We start from the raw sequence: 26,252 nt of genomic DNA on the forward strand, positions 1-26,252 counted from the left end.
AAATTTCTTTGAAATTCTTTCAAAGCAGAAAGTAATTATTCTTGTTAAATCCTAGGTGAATGGCTTTCGTAGTTATGTTGATCTTTATGTAAAGGATAAGTTGGATGAAACTGGACTTGCTCTAAAAGTTACTCATGAACTTGCTAATGAACGCTGGGATGTCTGTCTTACTTTAAGTGAAAAGGGATTTCAGCAAATTAGTTTTGTGAACAGTATTGCTACCACAAAGGTGAGTTACTTTACATATTAATAGTGACTGAAATAATATGCAGCACAGCACAACAACCAACCTATGAACCCCTCAGAATTCAAATCAACTGCACAGCCAAGACAGTATTATCCCTCAACCAACCCACGCAACCCCCCACCAGCAGTTCACCTCCCAATGACCGTGATCTGATATAATTTCCTTATCACAAGACCTATCACAATACCCACTGATAACTCACAGCTGACCTATCACAAGACCCTCACTTGGCACACCCAAACCTTAAGGCCTTATAAAAAGAAGAACACTGACACTGGCATCCCCTAAACTCCACTGAAGATGTTACCTAGCTTGGTAACGGAATGTTTGGAAACCAACCCACAACCTCGGAGAACGAACCTTCACCCTCATCCTGCATCCAAGCTACAGATATTTTCCACTATTGCAAAACCCAGCACAATCTTTGAATTGGAATTAATGAACTTTGGATTTTTTATTTTATAAATTGTATTATATACACAATAATAGAAAATGCAATAATAGAAAATCACTATCTAATTTTGATATTGCTCATATATACGCCTGAAGCAAGTAATGCAAATATTTTAAAATAAGTTGTGAAAGTAATGTCAAACAGATTATTGATTTCATATAAACAAATGTAATAGTTATTGTATATGATTTGTAAAATATTGGCATCAGTATCAATATTTTTACATGCCTTAGAATTATGCATAGCACATCATTTAATTATTTCTAAAACTCTTATTTGAATATTTTTGAGCAGACTGCTTAGAAAAATAGTTTGCCTTAAAAATTCTATTATTAGTAGTTTCTTAGTCACAAGTCATCCAATTCAAAGATGCTGGTCAGCATATCAGGTATTATATTTTCAGTATAATTGTTACTCACTTTTCATTTTTTAATCTCATTAGTGATAGGTAGTTAAGATTGCAAAATTAGATTATGTTGGTGTTACTGCAATTCTTGAGACATACCTTGGTATGGTAGTTGTGAATATGACTTATTGTGTCACTTTACTCATGAAGCCAGCTACGTGACCTTGGGCCAGGTTAGGAAGAATGTAATGGCAAACCATTTCATTAATTTTTGCCAAAAACCTGGGTTTTTAATTATATTGTATTATATTACAAAAATATTCCCAACAATAGTTTCTTCAATGTAGTTGTGAAACTCTACTGTGCAGTTTATAGACTTTTAAAAATGAAAATATGTTCACTTTGTGTGTACCACATATAAATTTTATATGTGGTATACACAGATAAATTAAAAATACTTCAATGTGAGAGTAGTAATATTCCTAATGTGTTCAGGATGTGTGGCATTCTTTTGATTATTTGATATTTCTTTGTTCCTACTGTGAAAATATTCTCATTATTAGAAGTTTTAAAACACAATTTTGTTTTGTTATTGTTGCTAACTTCTTTTATTTTATTTTTTTACCTTAAGGGAGGTAGGCATGTCGATTATGTGGTAGATCAAATTGTTGGAAAATTGATAGAGGTAGTAAAAAAAAAAAACAAAGCTGGTGTTTCAGTAAAACCATTCCAGGTAAGTTGATGTTCATATTTTGAAATAATTTCACAAAAAAAATGCTTCATTATTTCTATATCTTTGTTTTTTTATTTTCACTTGTGTGCATATTTACATATGTAAGTATATATATATATATATATTTTAAACAGGTAAAGAACCATATATGGGTTTTTATTAATTGTCTTATTGAAAATCCTTCTTTCGATTCTCAAACGAAAGAGAATATGACACTCCAACCGAAAAGTTTTGGGTCCAAATGTCAATTATCAGAAAAGTTTTTTAAAGCAGTAAGTATTTCATATTTATTTCATAACCATAATGATTTGAAGAATTATTGACCAATTTCTTTAAAGAAAGTAAAATCCCTGATGTGGTTTACATTTCAGAAACTATTCTTAATATGATTAAATGAAAAGTAATAAAAGAATAATGCTTTAATATTTGAAATGCATTTTCTTTTTAATTAGCAAATACTGATGTTTATTAACTGTCTTGCAAAATGCTATCTAGTTTTGGGAATATAAGACAAAATTCAATTCATAAAATTTGTAGCTCTTTGAGTGGTATGTGAAAGAGCCTGGTGACACAATGGTTAAAATGCAGTAGTGCAGGCTAACAAACTCAGAGCCAGGAGTTTGATCCTGACCGGCTCAAGGTTGACTCAGCCTTCCATCCTTCTGAGTTGGTAAAATGAGAACCCAGATCATTGAGGTCAATATGTTGACGTTTATAAACTGCTCGGAAAGTGCTGTAAAGTACTGTGAAGTGATATATAAGTTTAAGTGCTATTGCTGTTAATTGTGAGAATAAAAATAAGAAAATATGCAATATTTTAAGGAAAAAATGTATTTTAGTGCTTTGATATATTTATTTTTAATGTAAATCTTTTTTTGTAGTATTTTTAAATATGACTGTGAATTCAATTTTTATAGGCTTCTAACTGTGGCATTGTAGAAAGTATACTGAATTGGGTGAAATTCAAGGCACAGACACAGCTGAACAAAAAATGTTCATCAGTGAAACATAGTAAAATTAAAGGCATTCCAAAACTTGATGATGCTAATGATGCTGGTAAGAGCTAACAATCACTTTTTATAACAATACAAATGCCTCCAAAGTTATTAATTAATGACTACGGACATGCTTCAGGTAAATATTCTTGCTAAGTTGAATGTATTTGTTGAAAGTAGTATTTTTCAGCATAGGTGGATTAATATTGAAAATAGTTATACCATGGTTAAAGAGCCATGCTATCTAAAAAGCAAATTCATGTCAGGTAGCTGTATTTTTTTAATAAAATGTTTTTTTTCCTGAAAATGTGCTATTCTCTATTTTAAGAATTTAGGTTTGAATTTAAGATTACTTCAATCCCCTTACTTTGATTTTTTTTGGCTCTTTTCATTATGTTATAGGTGGCAAGCATTCTTTGGATTGTACATTAATTTTAACTGAGGGAGATTCTGCCAAATCTTTAGCTGTCTCTGGTTTAGGTGTTATTGGAAGAGATAGATATGGGGTATTTCCACTCAGGGGAAAAATTCTTAACGTTCGTGAGGCATCTCATAAACAGGTAAAATATGTCATTTAAAGAGTTGTTGAGTGCATAGATAATTATATGCATGTATTTACTAATATAGCTTGTTTTAATTCTATATTTCTACACAGATTATGGAAAATGCAGAAATTAATAACATTATAAAAATAGTTGGTCTACAATATAAGAAAAGTTATGAAGATCCAGAGTCTCTGAAAACATTAAGATATGGAAAAATTATGATTATGACTGATCAGGTCAGTTGAAATTCTAAAATTAAATATCTATCATGCAATCCCTTCTTTGCTTATAATCTTTCTACTGCTTCTCATTTACATTTGCTTTCTTTATTATCCTTCTGAGTTGGTTTAATTTACAGATATCTTTCTTGACAACCTGTGTACTTTATACTAATTGGTGGCATTGATATTATTTTTATTTATTAAAATAAATATAATAAACAATTTTCCATTGATTTTATTTTTTGAAGTGATTGATTCTGGATAGAAAGATTTCCAGTCATTTTTAAAAGATTTCCAATTTTCAGTTGAAAAGATTTTCAATTTTTCAAAGTTTTTAATAGCTTATGTATTTAGTTTTCTGCCATTATTTTTTCTGATATATTTTCAGTTACACACTGTATTTTTAGCATTCATATTATATATTTTATTTTTTAAAAAAGAATGTTGTATATGCTGCTTGAAAGAGCCATGGTGGCGTAGTGGTTAGAATACAATATTGCAGGCTGCCAACTGCCGGCAGTGCAATCCAGACTGGCTCAAGGTTGAATCAGCCTTCCATACTTCTGAGGTCGGTAAATTAGGACTCAGATTGTTGGGGGGCAATATGCTGACTCTGTAAATGGATAAGACAGGGCTGTAAAGCATTATGAATCGGTATATAAATTTATATTGCTATTAAAACTGTAACATTCATTCAATTCTACATGACTTGCAGAAGAAATATTTATTTATTTATATTTCTAAATTTCTGATAGATGATAGATAGATAGATAGATAGATAGATATAGAAGTAATAGAATACTGTATAAGCATATTTATCTGAATATAGTCTAAGTAGCTTTCGAAGTAGTCATAGATATATAAATCTTAATTGAACTATTTAAATAGTAAAAATGGAATTGTTTGTAGAAGTTATCCCATGTGGTACAGTCATATTTTATTTTTATTCGGGATTCATTATATTTGGCCATTTTTCCTTTTTTATTCAGGATCAAGATGGATCACATATTAAGGGTTTGCTCATCAATTTTATTCATCACAATTGGCCTTCACTTCTGAAACATGGTTTCCTTGAAGAATTCATTACTCCAATTGTAAAGGTAATTAGTACAGTCAGCATACATGCTATAACTAATAAACCTGAGGTAAAATGTATGTCATTTAATATTTGAAGTGAAGCATGAATATAATATTTCCAATATTCAAGCATATTTCTTTACATTTAAGAATGATTCAAGACTTAAGAAAAGAACTTTTTTTTCTTCAGCAAAAGTTTTATATAAAACATTTACCATTTATGTTTCCGATTTTGATCATATATCATGGGTGCAATCTTTTGTTGCAAAGAAATAAAGCTTTATATAAACTTGTTGCTTTTATTTCTCAGGATAGCATTTATTATATGAAATAGCAATTTGTTAGAGAATCATTGAAAGTTTTGTATGACCTTCTCAAGTATTCTAATTTCTAACCTTCTCAAGTGTTCTAATATCAAAATCCAGTCCTTGAAAATCTTGAAATAAATTTATTATTCATTCTAATGACATGGCATATATGGCCAAGCATATGTACCTGTGAAATATTTTGAGCTGTATTTGGATTAACCTATTATAAGTCGAGGTTGTATTAAGATGACCCAAATCATACTCGAAATAACCATAACAAGTATTATATGTAATCTTTATAAAACACAGGAAAAATTATGAATTAAAATCTAATTGAATTTCTCTTTATTTAAAGGCAAGTAAAAATAAGCAGGAACTTTCCTTCTATAGTATTCCTGAATTTGATGAATGGAAAAAACATATGGAAAATCATAAAGCATGGAAAATAAAATACTACAAAGGTTTGTACTGAACTCCTTTATCCCTTCCTCAAAAATATTTTAAATCCAAAATGCACTTTAAAATGAATTAATTGAAATAGAAATTTAGTTGATTTGTCATTTACAATACTAATTAGATTAACATTTTAAAAATATTTATATAATCACTATTGGATTAATATTAAACTGTTTGGCTGTACTTTTTGAGTGTTCCTGGGTGATTATTAAATTATTCTGTAATACATTGAGAAAAAAACTATAGTTTGACATGTCAACTTTTTTTCCAATTGAACTAGGTTTAGGCACCAGCACTGCTAAAGAAGCAAAAGAATATTTTGCAGATATGGAAAGACATCGGATTTTATTTCGATATGCTGGTCCTGAAGATGATGCAGCCATTACATTGGTAAATATCTGCTGAATATCTTTTTTTTGTTAATTATAATTACTTACATTATTAAAACATATTGAAATCATTGTATTTTGTAGTGACAAATTATCTTATCTGATTATTAAGCAATGTTATCTATGTTTATGTAGCAAAAATCTGTAAGAAACCTTTCTGGAGAGCTTAAATGACCTTTCTGCTAAAGGGTTTTACTTTATGAGCAGGAGTAACTTGGCTGCTGATAGTTACCCTTGTAATTTAACTATTTTAATTCCTCAATGCGTTCTGGCAACCTGCCTGATGTGTAACTCTGGGTTGCAGGTATTGCTGAAGGAAAAGGAAAGTATTCAGACATAATGGTTTAGGTTTCCATGATGGCTGTGACTCATTGATCTTCAGTGTATATCCCCCCATTTCTAATCTAATGACTGTATTTAGGGCAACTTTTTGCAAGCAAAGAAGCTTTTTGTATTTTTGTACAGGTAATCTTGTACAAAACAACAGTGACTTACAACAGTTCATTTAGTGACCATCCAAAGTTACAAGGGCACTTGTGACTTATGACCATTTTTCACACTTATGACCATTGCAGCATCCCCATGATCATGAGAGGGGGATTGAGGCGAAGCGCCCCTCGACATAAGTGACTTTATCACACTTGTTCTTGTTCATAAATTAACTCCTTATTTTTAGATTTAGATATTTTAAATCTAAATAAAATTTGGATCCTGCTAAATAAAGATTATTTCAATACTGAAATAATCAGGTAATTACCTGATAATTACCATAGGTAATACTACCATAGGTAATTGCCATATTTTTCTGCCTCTGCCTCCCAGCAATTTGCATTCTTGCAACAAACAGCCTGGTCAGCTTCAGCACAGCCTGATTTAGCACAAGCAGCTGATTGTCAGTGGGATCAGCCTCCTGGAATACCACCTATATGTCAACGTAAAGCGTTTCCATAACTACTATCAAGTCAACATAGAAAAAGGGCGGAGAATTCCAAGCATACCTTTGGCCAGAGTCTCATATTCCTACAGCTGGTGTGTGAAATGCACATGTTCATAGCCTGCCATAGGCACCTTGTTGGTGGATGTGATTTATGACACAGAGGGAAGGAGATACAGGGGTAAAGTTCAAACGCAATTCAGCAGAAATCAGTTTGGCTCCACAGAAGAACATGCCAAAATGTTGATCCTAATAAATGAATGGATTTCTTTTGAACTTTGTCTCGAGACTCGTAAATTAATTAGGTCATCCTTTGGAAACTTCACACTATTAACTGTTCCAGGCTGCGGGGATCACCGCCCATTGCCACTACCCCCTATCACCATCACCATTTTCAGCCTAAATGATCTCCATAGCCCCACTGCCAGGAACAGGCCAAAAATGGAATCCGTGGAGGGCAAAAATGGGATGCATGGAGGCCAAAAATGGGGCATGCAAAGGCAGTGATAAGTGGTGGCAGCAATGGGTGGTGATCGCCATAGGCTCAAACAGCTGATAGGCAGTATTCTGGAAGGCCGATTCCACTGCAATCAGCTGCTTGTGCTAAATCAGGCTCTGCTGAAGCTGACCAGGCTGTTTGCTGTTTGATGCAAGGAAGCAAATTGCTGGGAGGCAGACACAGATTTTTTTTCCTTGTTTTGCTCCGCAAAAAGCTAGGTGTATCTTACAGTCCAGAACTTCTTATAGTCTGAAAAATACGGTAGGTGGATCGCTATGAATGAATGTAGAGTGTTCTGTGCAGCAGAATAATGTTGTCATTCTAGTCCCCAATGTCTTGATTTTTTTCAAGAGGCAACTGGACTTTCTTGTTTTTCTTTGAAGATGTTTTGCTTCTTATCCAAGAAGCTTCTTCAGTTCTGATTGGTTCAGTTGCCTCTTGAAAAAGTACTTTTAGGGCAACCATGACCTGGTGACTGAGAAGCTCCATAGGCACGTTGCCATTCTAGCTTTATAATCTTAGTTCTTGTCAACATAATGGAAAGTATGAGCAATATTTTTCCTATGACTCAAGATTTAAAAATGTTTTTTAAAGGTGTTTTTCCTTTTAGTCCCTTTTCCTTTTTCCTTTTACTATTTTTCTTTACTTGGAAAAAAGAGAATAATAAACAGCCATTTTCTTTTTCTTTATTTGGGAATAAAAATAAACTATAAACATTAATAAAATATGGAAATGTAATTTAAATAATTGCCACATGTTTTAAATGTACAATTCATACACAGGATATTAAATTGCCTTCAAATTAGGACTTTTTTCTAAAAGAAATGATCCCTCTATTAGCTTCTGTTACATATTTTGCAATGTAGCATGGAATAGATGGACACAATATTTTCTGACCTCTGGTCATGTACACAGTTATTCAGTATGTAGCTTATAGTTATAAACTATTTCTAGTTTATGTTGTTGTTGGACCTTGATTAAAACTTGGTGTTTTATAGCCATTCTAATCTATTTTATAGTTGTGAGCAATCTGTTATATTTTTGTAGGCCTTCAGTAAGAAAAAAATAGATGACAGAAAAGAATGGTTGACAAATTTCATGGAAGATAGAAGACAACGTCGGTTGCATGGATTACCAGAGGTAATGTTGGAATATTAAGGAGAAATAAATGATGTTATTTGTTATTTGTTACAAAGTAATAATAACTGTTATTTGTTTTAGCAATTTCTATATGGGACTGCAACAAAGCATCTCACGTATAATGACTTTATCAACAAGGAGCTGATTCTCTTTTCCAACTCAGATAACGAGCGATCCATCCCATCTCTTGTTGATGGTGAGTGCACTTTTATGATATATAGAATCTTCTTTCTGTGATTTAAATATGTAATTATACTGGAACACAGAATACTGTTGTTTGCATTTTTTCTGTTCTTTTTTCATTGTTAGTCTTCTATATAGAAGAAGCTTAGTTGCTTTAGCAATAGCAATAGCAATAGCACTGTCTCTAAGTAGTTGACAATATTAGCATATTGCCGCCAACAATTTTTGTCCTCATTTTGCCAACCTTCATTTTACCGTCTTTTTTACAAATGAATTTATAATAAAACTACCCTTAAATTTGTTAATTTTATTATGGTATGTATCAGGAAATCAAGCGCATAAATTTACAATTCCTCATATTTACTAGATAATTTTTGCTGCATTCATCATATATAAATTTACTTACCTATTCTGATTAAATGTGCAGTTTAATTAAGTATCTCTTATTATATTAATATTACTTTGAAAGTACAGTTTTGAAATTTTGATTTTTTTTTGTTTTTGTTTTAATGAAGGCTTTAAACCAGGGCAGCGTAAAGTTTTGTATACTTGCTGTAAGAGAAATGATAAACGTGAAGTTAAAGTTGCTCAGTTGGCTGGTTCTGTGGCAGAAATGTCTGCTTATCACCATGGAGAGGTGGGTATAGAAATAAAAAAAAGTATCCATTTTACCTTTATTATTTTGGAAGAATAATTTTGCAAAGCAAGGTAGGCAAATTTGAAAAGTTAGATCTTTTTGCTTCACCTGTACTAACCTTGAGAGAGAAAAAATACTCCATTGAAATCAAATTCATCATAACCATAATCATCATCAACATTGTTATTTGTAACGAATAATGTATAAAATGATAATAACTTGATAATAAATGTCTTTTTAAAATGGAGTGGCAATTTATTTTTTCTAGCCTTGTTAAGTAAGCTAGATTAAGTAGTTTTCTCACCAATTTATACTGATTCATAATATTGGATTTTTCCTTTTGGTAGTAACATAACTTTAATATTTTCTTCTAGCAAGCTTTAATGATGACAATTGTCAATTTGGCTCAGAATTTTGTTGGAAGTAATAATGTCAGCTTGCTACAGCCTATTGGTCAGTTTGGTACTAGGCTTCATGGTGGCAAGGATGCTGCAAGTCCTCGTTACATCTTCACCATGTTGAGGTAAAGTGTAGATTTTCAAAACAGAAATCTAAATAATACAGAATTGGGAAGTATGTTATTGTAGAAGGCAACTAGAAAGAAATACAAAAGTATTTCAATTCCTTAGTCCAGAAGTACAACATTTTGGTCAACTCAATGGCTATAGGATAGAGCACAATGATGAAAATTGTCCTTCAGAAGTGTGGAAGAAACACGAAACCCATAATCTGCCAAAATAAAAAATAAAAAAATACACTTAGACTTAATTTGATTTTTTTTGTAAGAGAAAGGGAGAGCCAAGTTAGTGTAGTAAAAAGCACCAGGTTAGAAATCAGAATGAATTCTAGATCTGCCTTATTAGGCAGGAAGACTTTAGATCAATCACTGTTTTTCAGTCCTAGGAAAGAGACAATGACAAACCACTTCTGAAATGTTGCCAAGAAAACTACAGGACCCAGTTAAAACAGTCATTAGGAGTCAACACTGACTTTAAGGGAAAGAGGGAGACAGAGAGATTTCAATTTATAACGTAAAAAAATCATAGCTTTATTTACTATTATTCAGCTTTTGATTTTATAACTAAATTGGAAATACAATCCAAACCTATATCTTCACTTTCTTTCTAGACAATAATTCTGTCACCCCTGTACATCGTGGCTTTTGTTTTATAGGGAGAAATTAGAATAAAAGGGAAAAGATGGAAGTGTTTAAGAATAAGTATGAATAATAGTGTCACATATGTATATATGTTTTATGTATATGTTACTGTGAAAGATAGAAATTGGTGAATGTCGACATTCACCGGTGAATGTCAACACATACCAAATATGTAGGGTTAGGGTTAGGGTTAGGGTTAGGTATTTAGTGTAAGTCATAAATAAGGGTATTTAGCAAATATTTCGGACATACACCAAGCGACTATGTGAATGTTGACATTCACCGGTGAATGTCGACATTCACCAATTTCTGTCTTTCACAGTGAATGTTGACATTCACCGATGAATGTCGACATTCACCAATTTCTGTCTTTCACAGTAACATATATATACACACATGCATACATACATACGTATATGTATGTGTGTGTGTGTGTGTGTGTATATATATGTATGTATGTATGTATGTATGTATGTATGTATGTATGTATATATAAAAAGTATATATATACTTTTTATGAGACAGGCAGCTATGTAAATTTGCAAAATAAATACATTGTATAATTTAATAATTTGTAATTTCTACAGCAATTCAATTTAGCAAGTGATTGAATTACAAACCAAAATAACTTCAAAATTTTCTTTGTCTTTTCCTTAAAGCCCTTTAGCAAGATTACTTTTTCCTGCAGTAGATGATAATCTTCTTAAATTCCTGTATGATGATAATCAGCGTGTGGAACCTGAATGGTACATTCCCATAATTCCTATGGTCTTAATAAATGGTGCTGAGGGCATCGGTACAGGATGGGCATGTAAGATTCCAAACTATGATACCAGAGAGATTGTGAACAATGTCAGACGAATGTTGGATGGATTGGATCCTCACCCTATGGTAATGTAATATTCACTGCAGATTAATGTAATATATGTTGTTTTTTCATAAAGAGGCTAACTGTGGTTATTTACAGAGGGATAAATCAGTGAATAAAAAATATGACTACAAGAAGATGAGACTAAGCAAACTATTGAATATTTTTAGTCTATGTGCAATGTTCCAATTAAGCCAGAAATCAGAAAGCAAGGATTAACAAAGGCTTTAAGCTTTTGTTAGAAGAGAAAAAAATCTGGTTCACAATCACACTAAAGAAACTGTGGACAGAGAAAGAAAAGTAAATCAGAAGAAATTGAGCAGCTAAAATCAGTGCAATAAGATAATATTATTTGGTGCTTCTTTCATCAATGTTTGATTGACTAGTAATGGTTTAAAAATCTTTTGTTGAGGACAGTTTGGCCTCATTTTTAACTATAATTATAAAACAATTTACCTCTATTCATAAAAGTGTCATTTGCACAGAAATATTGCATTTATTTAGGATTTTGTATTTCTCCTTAAGTTTTATTATATATTTTCCCAAAGTATGGACTCAGTATTTCGGATACTCAAACCATATCCAAAACATGGCATCATTATGAATGAACATGCAATTATCTATAGTCTGGAAAGGATTAGGATCAAACCCATCTTTTCCAATGCTTACTTTTTCCATCCCATAGAGGAAAACCGTCATCTCCAATCTTAGTTCTACTTTCTGCAGGTGTGGTAGGATTTGTTTTTTTTTTCTATTCAGGCCTATCTAGGTAGAGGCTTTAAGAAAAAGATGCAGAGAAGGGAGGGAGGGAGGAAGCAAGAAAACAAAATAATGAAGGAAAAGAGAGATAAAAATATAATTATAGACGTTTCCTGTAGACCTGAGCTTTGATCTTTTGAACAAAGAACAAAGAACCTTCAGTCACATGGAACATGACATGAAAAAGAAGCTGAAACAATCAGTACAAGCTGGAGAATAGCTGACCTCCATTTGTTTTGCCCAAGAAATGGCTTGAGGAGAATTGTCGTTTTCGACTCCCTATCTTCCTTTTTTTCCAAGCTGGAAAAACATGCAGATGAATAATTCACTGGAAGTAGTGGTGTTGCTGGTTTCCCACTGGAGAAGATCGGATTAGATACCTTCTCATTCCTTCAAGATAGGAAAGGTCAGGAAATGAAATTATTAGGAGTATTAGAATCTACTTTAATAATTGGACAGTTTCAATTCTGTCAAAAGCTTTTTCTAGTTCAACTTACACCTAACATCCTCACATCAGAGTTAAATTTCTTTGTCATGCTTTATATTTTCCAAGAGTATAAATCTCCTCTCTGTAATGGCTTTACATTCTCATTCTACCAATATTCCATCCCAGATCTCTCTATTCAACTCAGAAGTGGCAGTGAAGGTGCCCCTACTCTCTCTTCTTCTCCCTGATAATGACAAAGTAGCATGGCTTAACATACAGAACACATGTGACCAGATAAATCTATACAATCAATTTATACAATCAAGTGAGAAATCACATTCTCACCAACAGAGGTGAACAGAAAGAATCTGTTTGTCAGATCAGGACAAGAAGATGAAGACGGCATCTTATAGAACCTAACATTTTCAGAGATTATTCAGTATGGACTTTTACAGCAAGATAGCAATAGCAATAGCACTTAGACCTGTATACCGCTTCACAGTGCTTTACAGACCTCTCTAACTGGTTTTACAGAGTCAGCATATTGCCCCCAACAATCTGGGTCCTCATTTTACCGACCTTTGGGAGAATGGAAGGCTGAGTCATCCTTGAGCTTGGTGAGATTCAATCTGCCAAATTGCAGGCAGCCAGCAGGCAGCAGAAGTAGCCTGCAATACTGCATTCTAACTACTACGCCACCTAGACTGCAACCATCAGCAATACTAAGAAAACTCTTCCTTGACATGCCCAAGACAAGCATGAGAAAGACACTACCAGACTTTTGTGTTGAAATAATAAAATAGGAACACCCAACCAAAAACATACTCTGTTCAGCAAGCGGAATAACAGTTTTACTTTCCTACAATGAAACTCGTAGTTTTGCCACACAAATATGTAGTTTTGGATAATTTTCCTCAATAAATAAGTGAACAACTATAATATTTTTGACCCATTTGTTTAATTGGGTTCTGTTTATCTAGTTTTATGACTTTTTAAAATAAAATCACATTTTAGGTCATACATGCAAAAATATTGAAAAATAAAACTATCCTTTAAGCACCCGTTTATACACTCTGATTCACACTTGCTTTTCTCCTTTCTCTGTGGTTATATACAACTTTGTTTATTTGTATAAAATAATTAATAGTGCAAAGTTTCCTACAGAAATAACATGCCATTTCTATATAAATATTATTTTAACTTAAATACTGATTTGATTTTAACTGAATGTTTTTGTTATCTACAATTATAAAAAATATTTGAAACTTTTAAAGATGTGTATAATTAATGCATATTTTTAATGTTGTAGCTTCCAAATTACAAAAATTTTAAAGGAGCAATCCAAGAACTTGGTCAAAATCAATATGTGGTGAGTGGAGAAATATTTGTGGTTGATAGGAACACAGTAGAAATTACAGAACTTCCAGTTCGAACATGGACTCAGGTAAATATTTTTGAGGCAATTTTAGACTTAAAATATGTCTGCTATTTTCTTTGCATTTTATTTTCATTTTAATGTCTTTACAGGTTTACAAAGAACAAGTATTAGAACCAATGTTAAATGGGACTGAAAAAACACCAGCATTAATTTCTGATTACAAAGAATATCATACTGATACAACTGTGAAATTTGTTGTAAAAATGACAGAAGAAAAACTTGCTCAAGCAGAGGCTGCTGGACTCCACAAAGTTTTTAAGCTTCAAACAAGTTTAACTTGTAATTCTATGGTAACTTTCCTCTATGTTTGACCTCCCGACCAGTAGCTGTTTACCATTTTTCAGTGTTACAGTAATAATAATAATAATATATTCTATGTAGCACATGACTAATGTTTATCTTTGTATATTATATACAAAAAGTAATATTCTCTCTTTGCTTCCATATTAAACTTTTTTTCATACACCTAATAGACTAAAAGTATTTGATAAAATAATATCACAACTGTCCTAGGCTTCCAAAATGTGCATTGAAGAACATAGAACCCTTAGAAGCGCTACAAGGAATTCCTAAGGAACCTAGTTTTGGTTCCTTGTTGTGTTCTGTTCCTTGTGGTCTGGCTTCTTTGACTTTTCAAGATCAAGTTCAGATTTCTTTGCCTAAGTTACTTAGTGCCACTTTAAGTTATTATGGATTCTATGCTGCTGTGTTAAATCCAGTTGGATTTGATGAACCCAAAACATCTTTCAAGCAATGTGCCAGAGTTATAGCTCTGCAAAATCAACTTAATATATGGCTGCACCATATATTCAGTGAACCCCCAAAATATTTTCTGCATTTTACTTCTACAATATTGTCCCCAAAACATTAAGAGCTCTTACTCTTGCTCACTAAAATGTTTTCTGATGTTTTCTTGGAGAAAAGGGTATATTAAAATTATCTCAGTCCTTGTGGTGAGGGAAATTGAAACTGTGGCTCATATTTCCTTATCTATAACACAATATCTGGGCAGGACAAGCTAATTAGTCTTCCTAGGTGATGTTTACAACAAGTCTTCAAAGTGAGGTGATTCTAAGACTTACTAGACTTACATAACTCAACATATTTTCTCTTCCTTTCATCCCCCTTTCTCCTTTCCTCTCCCTCACTTTTTTCCTTCTTTTCTCCTTTTAAATATGCACATGCTACTTTCTGTTTTCTTTTGCTCTTTCTCTGTTAAAGTTGGTTGGAATATAATGAGCATAATGCTAACAAACCAAAGCAGGACTACAGCAACTATTAGAATTAATATAATTTAGCAAAGCTTTACATTCTCACAGTGTTCTTTTTAAATTCCAGTATTATGTATATCATTTTATTTGTTCTAACAATAAATTAGTTATTATAAAATTAATAGTAATTTCATTGGGTTCTTTTGCATTTTAATACCTGTAGTCTATAATTTCATGTTTATGTTATTCTATCAATATAACATTTTTTTATTTCTATTTTAGCATAATTGTTATGTTATTAGTTTTATGCTGGTCTATGACGGCAATAAAATTGTTTAAATTTCTGTCCAAGTTGTGAAAAGATATTATTGAGAGATGGATAGTTACTGGGTTTTGCACTACTGATTAATTTTGCTTATTACCATTCATTGAAAAATCATTCAAGGTTATGACACCACTGAATGAATGGTGGTTACAACTGGTCCTCAGATTACCAGTCCTTCCAACACCTCCATAGCCATATGATTATGATTTGGGCATTTATCAAATAGTTTTCACTAATGAGTGGTTGCAGCACTCTGTGATTATGTGATTGCCAATTGTAGCCTTCCTTTCAGTTCGTCCAGAAAGTTAGTGCTGAAGCCAGTAGAGAAGGTGGCAAGTCACAGGGCTATGACTTCCCTACCTGCACATTCTTCTCTGGACCTTTGCACACATGTCGGCCACAAGCAGTAATATTGTAATACTATACGCAAATAAAATGACTGATTGTAAGTTAAAATCAAATGCATATTTGACTTTAATTTAATATTTGATACTTTTGAAAAAAGCAAAATTAAAAAAACCAGGTATATTTAACATTCTTATTTAACATTCTTAATGCATTCTTATTAATATCCAAAAAAACAGTTTTGTAAATTTTAGATAAAACAAGTGAAGTCTGATTTTTGAATTTAAAGCTAAGAAATTTTAAGACTCTAGTTTTCTATAATTATATTTTTTCTTTAGAAATAATAGCATTTAGTTAACATTATGGAATAGTGGAAATAGTTTTTAATCAATTTTTTACATTTCTGCAGGTACTATTTGATCATATGGGATGTCTGAAGAAATATGAAACTGTGCAAGATATCTTAAAAGAATTCTTTGACTTACGTTTAAATTATTATGGTTTGCGTAAGGAGTGGCTTGCAGGAATGTTAGGAGCAGAATCTACAAAGCTTAACAATCAAGCTCGCTTTATTTTAGAGAAAATACAAGGGAAAATTGCCATAGGTAAGAACAATACAGAATTAAAGGATATTGTAAAATTTATAATTTTCTCTTGAATTTATTTCTTTGATGTATATATATATATATTTCATTGCAATCTCTCCCCCCCCTTCCCTGTAGAAAACAAATCAAAGAGAGATTTAATTCAGATGTTGGTCCAGAGAGGTTATGAATCTGACCCTGTCAAAGCCTGGAAGGAAGCTCAAGAAAAAGTAAGTCATAATTCCATCATTGGTCTTTTTAATTTATTTGGTTGAGAAAATAACAGTCACAGTCATGCATTTCAAAAGGATAAATACATTGATTTCTTCAGTATAGTATAAGGAATTTAAAGAATGAGTTTAAGCCTAGGCAAATTGACTGGTTGGAAGAAATACTATTAATTATATAGAACTGAAGGCCCTTTTTAGAATTTCATACAATGTATGAAAATTCAGTCCAAGTCACACTGTTACTTTTAACAATTGTATAGGTATGATTAGCCTTTGAGATTCTACTTTTGCCTTGCCTGGGTATAGCAGTCTTCAGGATAATTTATTACAATATATTTTATCTATTATTAATATCTATCCATAAACAAGCCAGCTATTCATATTGTAATAAATTTTGCTTTTCTCTGAAGAGCTGTCTACATGCCAGTATTTTTGAAAATTTGAATTTGAGCATCACGGCTCATTTGCAAAAGCCGTGATGGCACAGTGGTTGGAATGCAGTATTGCAGGCTACTTCTGCTGGACTGCTGGCTGCCAGCAATTCGGCAGTTTGATTGATTCACTGGCTCAAGGTTTACTCAGCCTTCCAACCTTCCAAGGTTGGTAAAATGAGAACCTAGATTGTTGGGAGCAACATGCTGACACCGTAAACAGCTTAGATAGGTCTGTAAAGCACTATGAAACGGTATATAAGTCTTAAGTGCTATTGCTATTATATTTACTCTTTTAAAAAAGTGATTCATGTTTTGATAATCTCCTACCTAATATGTTAAAAAATATTTTTCATCTTTATTAGAATTTTTACAATGTTTCACAATTTATTTATGTGTGCAGTATTTTAACTAATTTTATCTTTAAATAGGCTGCAGAAGAGGAAGAAATGCAAAATCTGAATGATGATCATTCATCTTCTTCAGGATCTACTTCAGGTCCAGATTTCAATTACATCTTAAATATGTCTTTATGGTGTCTTACTAAAGAGAAAGTTGAGGAAATCATTAAACAGCGAGATTCAAAAGTAGGTATTTTCTGAGTTTTGAAGATGGATGTATTTCCTAATATGCTATTGAGAATATTGTTTGAGGTTGAAAAAAAAATCAAAATTACAAATTATACACGTTAATTTTTAAATTATGTGTATTTCTCAAAATGTATAATTTAATAGCATTTATATTGTTCATGAACAACATATAACAAAATGTACCTAATTTTTACATGCCTTGATAATATTGATGTAGAAGATCAAAGCTTAATTTTACATAGTTCATAATTATTGTGTGGAACCATTGCCACAAAACAACGTAATAGCCAGTAATCTGAATGATTATAAAAGGTGCCTGGGATAAATTTACCCAGGATAGGTCTGTCAAATCCTATTTGCTTTGAAGTCTTAATGTTACCTCCCAATTGAGAGAAACTTGCCTCCAAATATCAATAGTAGGACAATTAGAAGGAAGTAGATAGATTTCCAATTTCTACTTCTGAGTACTTCAGGGCTCTGGCCATTGTCAGCAACAAAACATTGGATTAAGAGGGACATTGGCCTTATCCAGCACAGTTATATTTATGTTTTTATGTTGGCTTATCTTAAATATTCAAAACATCTCTTAATACAAATTATTTTGTTATTCTTTTATGTCTTGTAGGGAAAGGAACTCAATGAACTCAAGAAAAAATCTTCTTCTGACCTTTGGAAAGAAGATTTGGCAGCTTTTGTAGAAGAACTTGAAGTATGCTGACCTATATTAAAATTCATGTATACCGTTAACTTTTATATTAGGCTATTATTTGGCGGTAATTAGTTATCTTCATATAACTAAGTTCATTATAAGAGAATGAAATTTGTGCAATTTCATTTTTGAATTGTGTTTTCAAATTTTGCAGTGAAATAGTAGGCTCCTGGTGTCTATGAGACTTGGAATGTATTCAGACAGTTTTAGGTTGATTAAAACTGGTTTAGAGATCCTCAATTATTCCTAAAATTTTCTACATAATTAACTTCTTACCGTACTTTGCAACTTGAAATATGTAGCAATATTTCTTCACATATACACTAATGAGCTTTTAATTTTTTATTTGTCTGATTTTCAAAGTGAATATTTGTCAAGGAACTTGATGTAATTGTCTAATCTAAATGTTTATGGGAATAGTAGTGAAAGAATACAGCTATATTATATTTAAAAATACTCTCATAATTACACGAATTATTTAAAAATGGGTAATATTTTAATATTAGAATACATAGGTTATATGTTTAGATTTTACAGAGTTCAGAAACTGTTTATATCTAATTTTTATTTTCATACATATTTTAGAAAGTAGAAGCTCAGGAAAGAGAGGATGTACTGGCAGGAATGACTGGCAAACCCATAAAAGGCAAAGTTGGTAAACCCAAGATGAAAAAACTTCACTTAGAAGAGACCATGCCTTCACCTTTTGGTAGGAGAATAGTTCCACAGATTACATCAGCTATGAAAGCTGATGCCAGTAAGAAATTACTAAAAAAAAAGAAGGTAAATGAATCTTGTAAAATATTTTGGTTAGCATATCTTAAATTTCCCCCAGAAAAAATATATCTTTTTTTATTGAAAGCAGTTTAAAAGCTACTGAACAAATACAAAATTGCAAATATTTTTTTAAAAAACTATACTAAAACCATATGGCAATGTGATTAAACCATTAAAAAGGAAAGGGGGAGGGCAATACTATGAAATGATTATCCAATTTGTTCTAAACTATCTGAATATTTTTGGATTTTCCTTACAATAGCAATATTTAATACTCTTTAATATTAACCTAACCAAATTAACTCGAATAATTTAATTTATTGCTAGTTGCCTTATATATCTTTGTGAAATGGAAAGACAATATATGTATATAATTTTAAATTCTAAGTTGCAAATGGAATTGGAAAGATTGAGGTTTATCTCCAAAGCTATATATTGAGCATGCTTCTCAGTTTGCATCATTCTCCCAGCCATAATAGTAACTTCACTCTTTTTAATTTTAATTTTAGGGGGACCTTGATACTTCAGCAATAAAGTTGGAATTTGATGAAGAATTTGGTGGTACGCCAATAGAAGGTGCTGGTGAAGAGTTGCTTAATACCTCTGGTCCAGTGATTAAGACCCCTAAGCCCAAGAGAGAGAAGAAAGAGCCTGGTGAGTAATAGTGTGACAGAAGGAAATCTCATGTAGAGACCCAGAGTAGATTTTATGCTCATAGACCATCATTCAAGCTCAAACATTATAAAAGTGTACTACCACTATCATGTTTGCAGTGTTTAAAACAATCTTTGTCTCACATGCACTGTGACATTAAAAAAAAAAGTGGCTAAAACTATAACATTTGGATCTACTGATAAATAAAATAACTATGTAAATATTGAAAAAAAAAATTTTGATAGCCTTACCTTTTCCATTACTACCGTATTTTTCGGAGTATAAGACGCACCTTTTTTTCCTCAAAAAAAGAGGCTGAAAATCTGGGTGCATCTTATACACCGAATATAGCATTTTTTGCCTCCCGAAGCCCCTTCACCAAAATGGTCATGCAAACCCTTATGGAAGCTTTCAGAGAGCTCCTGGGGACTGGGGAGGGCAGAAATGAACAAAAAACAGGCTGTTTTGTGCCCCCCCCAGCCCCCAGCAGCACTCTATAAGCCTCCATAAGGCTATGCATGCAATTTTTTTGACAAAACACAGGCCCATTTTTGCGAAAAATGGGCCATTTTTTGCTCGTTTTTGCCCTCCCTCACCCCCAGGAGCACTCTGCAAGCCCCCTCAAGGCTATTCATGCCTTTTTTTAAAAAAAAAAATGGACCCGTTTTAGGGAGGTTTGCAGAGTACAAAAACATTTTTTCTCCCTTTTGGAAAGCTCTTTAACTGATTTATGAGAATTACATTGATCAAGTGCTGTGCCAGCAGAAACACCTACCTATCTACTGTATTTCTCTCTATCTCTATTTCTCTCTCTCTATCCCACTACTTACCTGCCTACCTACCTACACATACACACTCTCTCTCTCCCTCCCTACCTACTGTATTTCTCTATCTCTCTCTATCTCTCTCTCTATCCCTCTACCTACCTACCTACCTACCTACACACACTCTCTCCCTACCTACCTACTGTATTTATCTCTATTTCTATCCCTCTCTATCTACCTACCAACTTACCTACTCTCTCTCTCCCTACCTATCTACCGTATTTCTGTCTATCTCTTTCTATTTCTCTCTCTCTATCCCCCTACCTAACTACCTTCTCTGTCTGTCTCTCTCCCTCCCTCCCTCCCTCCCTTTATCTACCTACCTAACTACTCTCTCTCTCCCTACCCATGTCTATCCCTCTATCTACCTACCTACTTTTTTTAAAATTTGCCTCTTCAAAACTGTCAGGGGAAGATTTCACCCTGAACTAAATGAGGTCTTAGACCGCGGCTGTTTCCAAACAGGCATATTCTTTAAGGTGCGAAGAAAAGAAATAAAACATTCTGGAGAAACATATTCTAATTAAAAACAAACTTTAATACAAAAATAATAAATGGAAATAAAACAAAGCTAACTAATTGTTACATTTTGAAAAAAGCAATTCTGTCTCCCAGATTTCCTGGAAGACGGACAAAGATCAAAAGGGTAGATTCTCTGGAATGTGTGAAGAGCAGGCGCATTACATCATTGTCAGATAAGACCTTATGACCTGCGCAGTAACTCTTTCAGTTTAACTATTTAGTTTCAATTCGTCAGTTCAGGCTAGCAAACAATTTAACGCAGTGACAAAAACCTTGGTGCATCTTATACTCCAAAAAATATGGTATTTATGTAGAAGATGAAATTAAGAAGCATTTATTTATTGGGTTATTTGATTTTCAATTTGTCCAGCTACTGGGCAATCAAGGACAAGGCAACATAATGAGATAGCAGAGTCACCATTATGTGAAGAACAGATACAGTGAGAGCAGTCCTGTAATACAGCAGCCCCACTCTTTCTGGCTCGGAGGACTGGCAGTGGTGGTGGCGACTAGGGTGGGTGGGTGTTGTTTCGCACGAATGCCTGCCACTTATGCAAATGGAGTTTCATGCACTAGCCCACTGTTTGTTCCCAACAGGCTGTGGACTAAGAAGGCAATAAGTTGTTCAACATGGAAACAAAATGGACACATCAGTGCAATTGGATCCATTGTGACTAGTAATATATTACTGAATAAAAATAATCATGAGATTGAACAAGTTTACACCAGAGGCTAGACATAACCTCTTGTTCATGGCATAAGGAGGAAGCGAAGACTCAGGGGCTTTTTAACTAGATGCTTTTTATCCTTTTTAGGGGGTTCCAGGGTGGGTGGGAGGGATCAGGCCAGGAGGAGGACTTTAGACAGGCGAACAGGTGAGGTCAAGGAGGAAGTGAGCGGAGTGGGGAGGGGGAGGGAAAATGACATTCCTACAGAGGGTTGTTTTATTCCAACGGTCGTGGGGAGGGGTGGATGCGAGGACCAAACAAAATCCCGTAGTCGGTTGGGAGACCGTGGCTGTTGGACATGCCTGGTCGCTCGTACCAACCCCCGCAGCCTAGGTGGCCAGGACCTACAGAGCCAGGGCCTGAGGCTGATGCTTTGCAATGCAAGGTCCGTTGTTAACAAGGCCCCCCTCATTAATGAGTTGATCTCAGAGGGGGAGCCGGACCTTGCAGGGATAACGGAGACCTGGCTGGGCCACGAGGGTGGTTTGCCCCTCGTGGAGATGTGCCCGCCAGGTTACCGTGCATTTCATCAGCCGCGGGCCCTGGGTAAGGGTGGCGGGGTGGCGGTAATTATACAGGAGAGTCTGGAACCGAGGGAGTTCATTGTGTCACAGATCTCTGGGTGTGAGTTCCTTGGTGTGAAATGGGGCCCAGGGAGGCAGTTGGGCTTGCTGATTGTATACTTGGCTCCTCGCTATGCATCAGCGGCCCTGCCTGAGCTCCTCGAGCTGATCGCGGAGACGGCAGTTGATACCCCCAAACTTGTGGTTATGGGGGATTTCAACTTGCCGTCGACGGGCGAAGCATCCAAGGTGGCTCGGGAGTTCATGGCTTCCATGACAGCCATGGACCTGTCCCAATTAATTCAGGACCCACACACGAGGGTGGGCACACACTGGACCTTGTTTTTGTATCTGGACAGTGGACGAGTGATCTGGGAATAGGGGATCTAGTTATCACACCCCTGTCATGGTCAGACCACTCTTCTCTCCGGCTCGACTTCCCCGGCGCTACCCCCCACCGCGAGGAGGCGGACCCTGATTGTCCCAGATGGTTCCGCCCCAGGCGACTGATGGAACCGGATAGGTTCCAGACGGAGCTTGGGCCACTTCCTGTAGCCCTGACCCGCTCCCGGACGGAGGACCTAGTGGCCGCTTGGAATAAGGCGGCTGCGGGGGCCTTGGACCGGGTAGCGCCTTTGCGGCCTCTCCTGCGGCAACGAACCACCCTGGCTCCTTGGTTTACCGAGGAGCTGAGGGTGATGAAACGCCACAAAAGACGCCTAGAAAGCAGGTGGAGGTCCTCACGCTCCGAATCTGACCGAACACAGGTAAGAGCCTATTTACGGACCTACCTTGTGGCTCTGAGAGCGGCCAAACGTAGACACTGTGCCGCTCTTATTGCGTCCGCGGATAACCGCCCTGCCGCCCTGTTTCGGGTGACCCGCTCTCTCTTATTACAGAGGTCGCGGGAAGCCCCTTTGCAGGGTAGAGCAGAGGAGTTTGGGGAATATCTGCAGGACAAAATAGATCATATCCGGAGTGGATGGGCCCCCTTCAGTGGACCAGGCGAGACGTCGGAAGCAAGTCTTGAGACACCACGCTGGGAGGGGTTTGACTCTGTTGCCCCCTAGGACTTGGACAGGTTACGTGGGCGACTGCGAGCCACCTCATGTTTACCCGTGTCCCTCCTGGCTTGTACTGGCATCCTGGGAGGTTACACGAGGCTGGCTCCTGGGTCTGGTGAACGCTTCACTGGAGGAGGGGTCCTTGCCGGCCGCCTTGAAAGAGGCGGTGGTGAGGCCCCTGCTCAAGAGGCCTTCCCTGGATCCGGAGGAACTAGTTAATTACCATCCTGTCTCCAACCTTCCCTTTTTAGCGAAGGTTGTAGAGAGTGTGGTGGCGCAACAGTTCCCACGTCACCTGGAGGAAGCAGACTATCTAGACCCGCGCCAGTCCGGCTTTCGACCCAGTCACAGCACGGAGACGGCCTTGGTCGCGTTGGTAGATGATCTATGGAGGGCCAGAGATAGGGGTTGTTCCTCTATCCTGGTCCTATTAGATCTATCAGCGGCTTTCGATACCATCGACCATGGTATCTTATTGCGCCGGCTGGAAGAGGAGGGCATAGGGGGCACCGTTTTGCAGTGGTTCCGCTCCTACCTCTCCGACCGGACGCAGTTTGTGTTGGCAGGGGAGCAGAGGTCGACCCTGAGGCCACTCACTTGTGGGGTGCCGCAGGGTTCGGTCCTCTCGCCCCTCCTGTTTAACACATACATGAAGCTGCTGGGTGAGATCATCCGTGGTTTTGGGGTTGGATACCATCCGTACGCTGATGATACACAGCTGTACATTTCCACCCCAAACCACCCCAACGAGGCCGTCGAAATGTCCCGGTGTTTGGAAGCCGTCCGGGTCTGGATGGGGGACAACAGACTTAAACTCAACCCTTCCAAGACTGAGTGGCTGTGGCTACCGGCGCCCCGATTTAACCAGTGGACGCCATCGCTGGCCATAGGTGGCGAATTACTGCCCCCCGTGGAACGGGCGCGCAATCTGGGCGTCCTCCTTGATGCCCGGCTGTCGATGGATGACCATCTGACAGCCGTGGCGAAGGGGGCGTTCCACCAGGTTCGCCTGGTGCGCCAATTGCGCCCCCTATTGGATCGGGACGCCCTACGCACAGTCACTCATGCGCTGGTGATGTCTCGCCTGGACTACTGCAATGCTCTCTACATGGGGCTCCCCTTGAGATGCACCCGAAGACTACAGCTAGTTCAGAATGCGGCCGCGCGGGTTATCATGGGAGGAACAAGATACTCCCATATAACACCATTCCTGCGCGAACTGCACTGGCTGCCTGTGGTTTTTCGGGTGCGTTTCAAGGTGTTGGTTACTATCTTCAAAGCGCTCCATGGCATGGGACCTAGTTACCTGCGGGACCGCATCTCACCTCACACATCTCTACGACCTATCCGCTCTCACAGGGAGGGACTCCTCCAGGTGCCATCCGCCAAGCAGTGCCAGCGGGTGACGCCTAGGAGTAGAGCCTTCTCTGTGATGGGCCCAACCCTCTGGAATGACCTCCCCCCCGATATTAGAACTACTAACGACCTCCGCTCCTTCCGACAGAAGCTCAAGACCCACCTGTTCCAATTAGCTGGCTTAGCCGATTTATAGCTCCATCTTCCACCTCCTGGCAAACACTTTATTGGGAATTTTTTAAGGGAATTTTAATTTTATTTGTATTTTAACTAAATATTGTACAGTATATTTTCTACCTCCTCCGTCTACGTCTATGTCTATGTCTATGTATTTGTTATGGTTTTAATAATGACTGTACACCGCCCCGAGTCCTGCTTAGGAAAGGGTGCAGTCTAGAAATAAAAGCTTATTATTATTATTATTATTATTATTATTATTATTATTATTATTATTATTATTATTATTATTATTATTATTATAACAAGCTAACAGTTTTAAAGAATAATTAAGTAAGAGGGCAGAAGCCAGTGTTGCTTCAATAACAGAAAATTTGGTCATGATCCTGAGTCCAAATAAAAGAAACATTTGTTAAAGAAGAGACTATAATAATGGCTACCAATAAAGGGAAATATTTCTAGCTCAGGGTTTTGCAAAAAAACAACAAAAATCAGAGAGCATCAAACATTATAATAATTGAACTTGAGAATCAAAGTTGGTTCTATAATAATGAATACCAATAAATGGAAATATTTTTAGCTCAGGGTTTTGCTCAGGGTCTTTGATATTCTCTTTAGTACTCTCTGTAGCACTGATGATGTTACCTGATTTGAATAATGAAACTGCAAGAAAATAACCAAAATTAGAGAGTCTCAAATATTATAATAATTGAACTTGAGAATCAAAGTTGTTCTTCAGAAATGGCAAACCCCCCACCATCTGAAGAACAGAGTACAATTATTTTTATTAATAGATGATGGCATTCACAAAATAATCTCCCTGCCCATCCCCTGAAATAATTGCCCCTTATATGTGAAATCAAATAACCCCTATAGAGATTTTGAAATTTATAAAATTGCAACTCTACACATTAGTTCTGCATCCCTAACCTGCTAGATGGCAGAAAAATACAATAGGATTTTCAATTTAAGTGTCATTACCATGTATAATGAGGAGAAAATAATCAACATACTATAAAATTACAGATTAATACTGGTGCAAATTATTGCTATATTAAAATGGAATGAAGATGCGTCTCATGTGACAGTTTATGTAGAAAGGAATCAGGGTCCAGTAATTTCTCCCCATTAATGCAAAAGCAAAAAGAGATTATAAATTAAGGTGTAAAGGCACTGAAAACAAAAATAGAACATGGGATCTGCTTTCAGAAGGAATACCATTCAAAATCATAGCTAGAGTGCTTACCTCAGGAAAAATGGTGAAACAATAGCAGCTGATGTATTTGTATTTGGAATGATATGGCCCTGAACTGAATTGCCCTGGTATGAGTTTTTTAAAATAAATAT

At 35.6% G+C, this 26,252-nt stretch overlaps 1 protein-coding gene across 5 annotated transcripts in view; it reads left to right on the forward strand.

The window, feature by feature from the left end:
- Positions 1-26,252, forward strand: part of TOP2B (DNA topoisomerase II beta) — a 58,389-nt gene that overhangs the window by 20,947 nt on the left and 11,190 nt on the right. For all 5 annotated transcript variants that reach the window (XR_014173638.1, XM_081933734.1, XM_081933735.1 and 2 more), the window contains 22 exons: positions 56-229; positions 1,679-1,780; positions 1,915-2,052; positions 2,698-2,836; positions 3,178-3,335; positions 3,431-3,556; positions 4,531-4,641; positions 5,282-5,387; positions 5,663-5,772; positions 8,252-8,344; positions 8,426-8,540; positions 9,043-9,164; positions 9,539-9,687; positions 10,983-11,214; positions 13,687-13,821; positions 13,905-14,105; positions 16,106-16,301; positions 16,419-16,510; positions 17,373-17,528; positions 18,157-18,240; positions 18,826-19,023; positions 19,527-19,671. Coding sequence is in view for 4 of the 5 variants with exons in the window: in XM_081933734.1 (XP_081789860.1) it covers positions 56-229; positions 1,679-1,780; positions 1,915-2,052; positions 2,698-2,836; positions 3,178-3,335; positions 3,431-3,556; positions 4,531-4,641; positions 5,282-5,387; positions 5,663-5,772; positions 8,252-8,344; positions 8,426-8,540; positions 9,043-9,164; positions 9,539-9,687; positions 10,983-11,214; positions 13,687-13,821; positions 13,905-14,105; positions 16,106-16,301; positions 16,419-16,510; positions 17,373-17,528; positions 18,157-18,240; positions 18,826-19,023; positions 19,527-19,671 (3,082 nt within the window). In the remaining variant the exon portion in view is untranslated. The remainder of the gene's footprint in view (positions 1-55; positions 230-1,678; positions 1,781-1,914; positions 2,053-2,697; positions 2,837-3,177; positions 3,336-3,430; positions 3,557-4,530; positions 4,642-5,281; positions 5,388-5,662; positions 5,773-8,251; positions 8,345-8,425; positions 8,541-9,042; positions 9,165-9,538; positions 9,688-10,982; positions 11,215-13,686; positions 13,822-13,904; positions 14,106-16,105; positions 16,302-16,418; positions 16,511-17,372; positions 17,529-18,156; positions 18,241-18,825; positions 19,024-19,526; positions 19,672-26,252) is intronic.

Source organism: Natrix helvetica, assembly GCF_964273705.1.
Source record: "Natrix helvetica genome assembly, chromosome: Z".
In the NCBI taxonomy this organism is placed as follows: Eukaryota; Metazoa; Chordata; class Lepidosauria; order Squamata; family Natricidae; genus Natrix; species Natrix helvetica.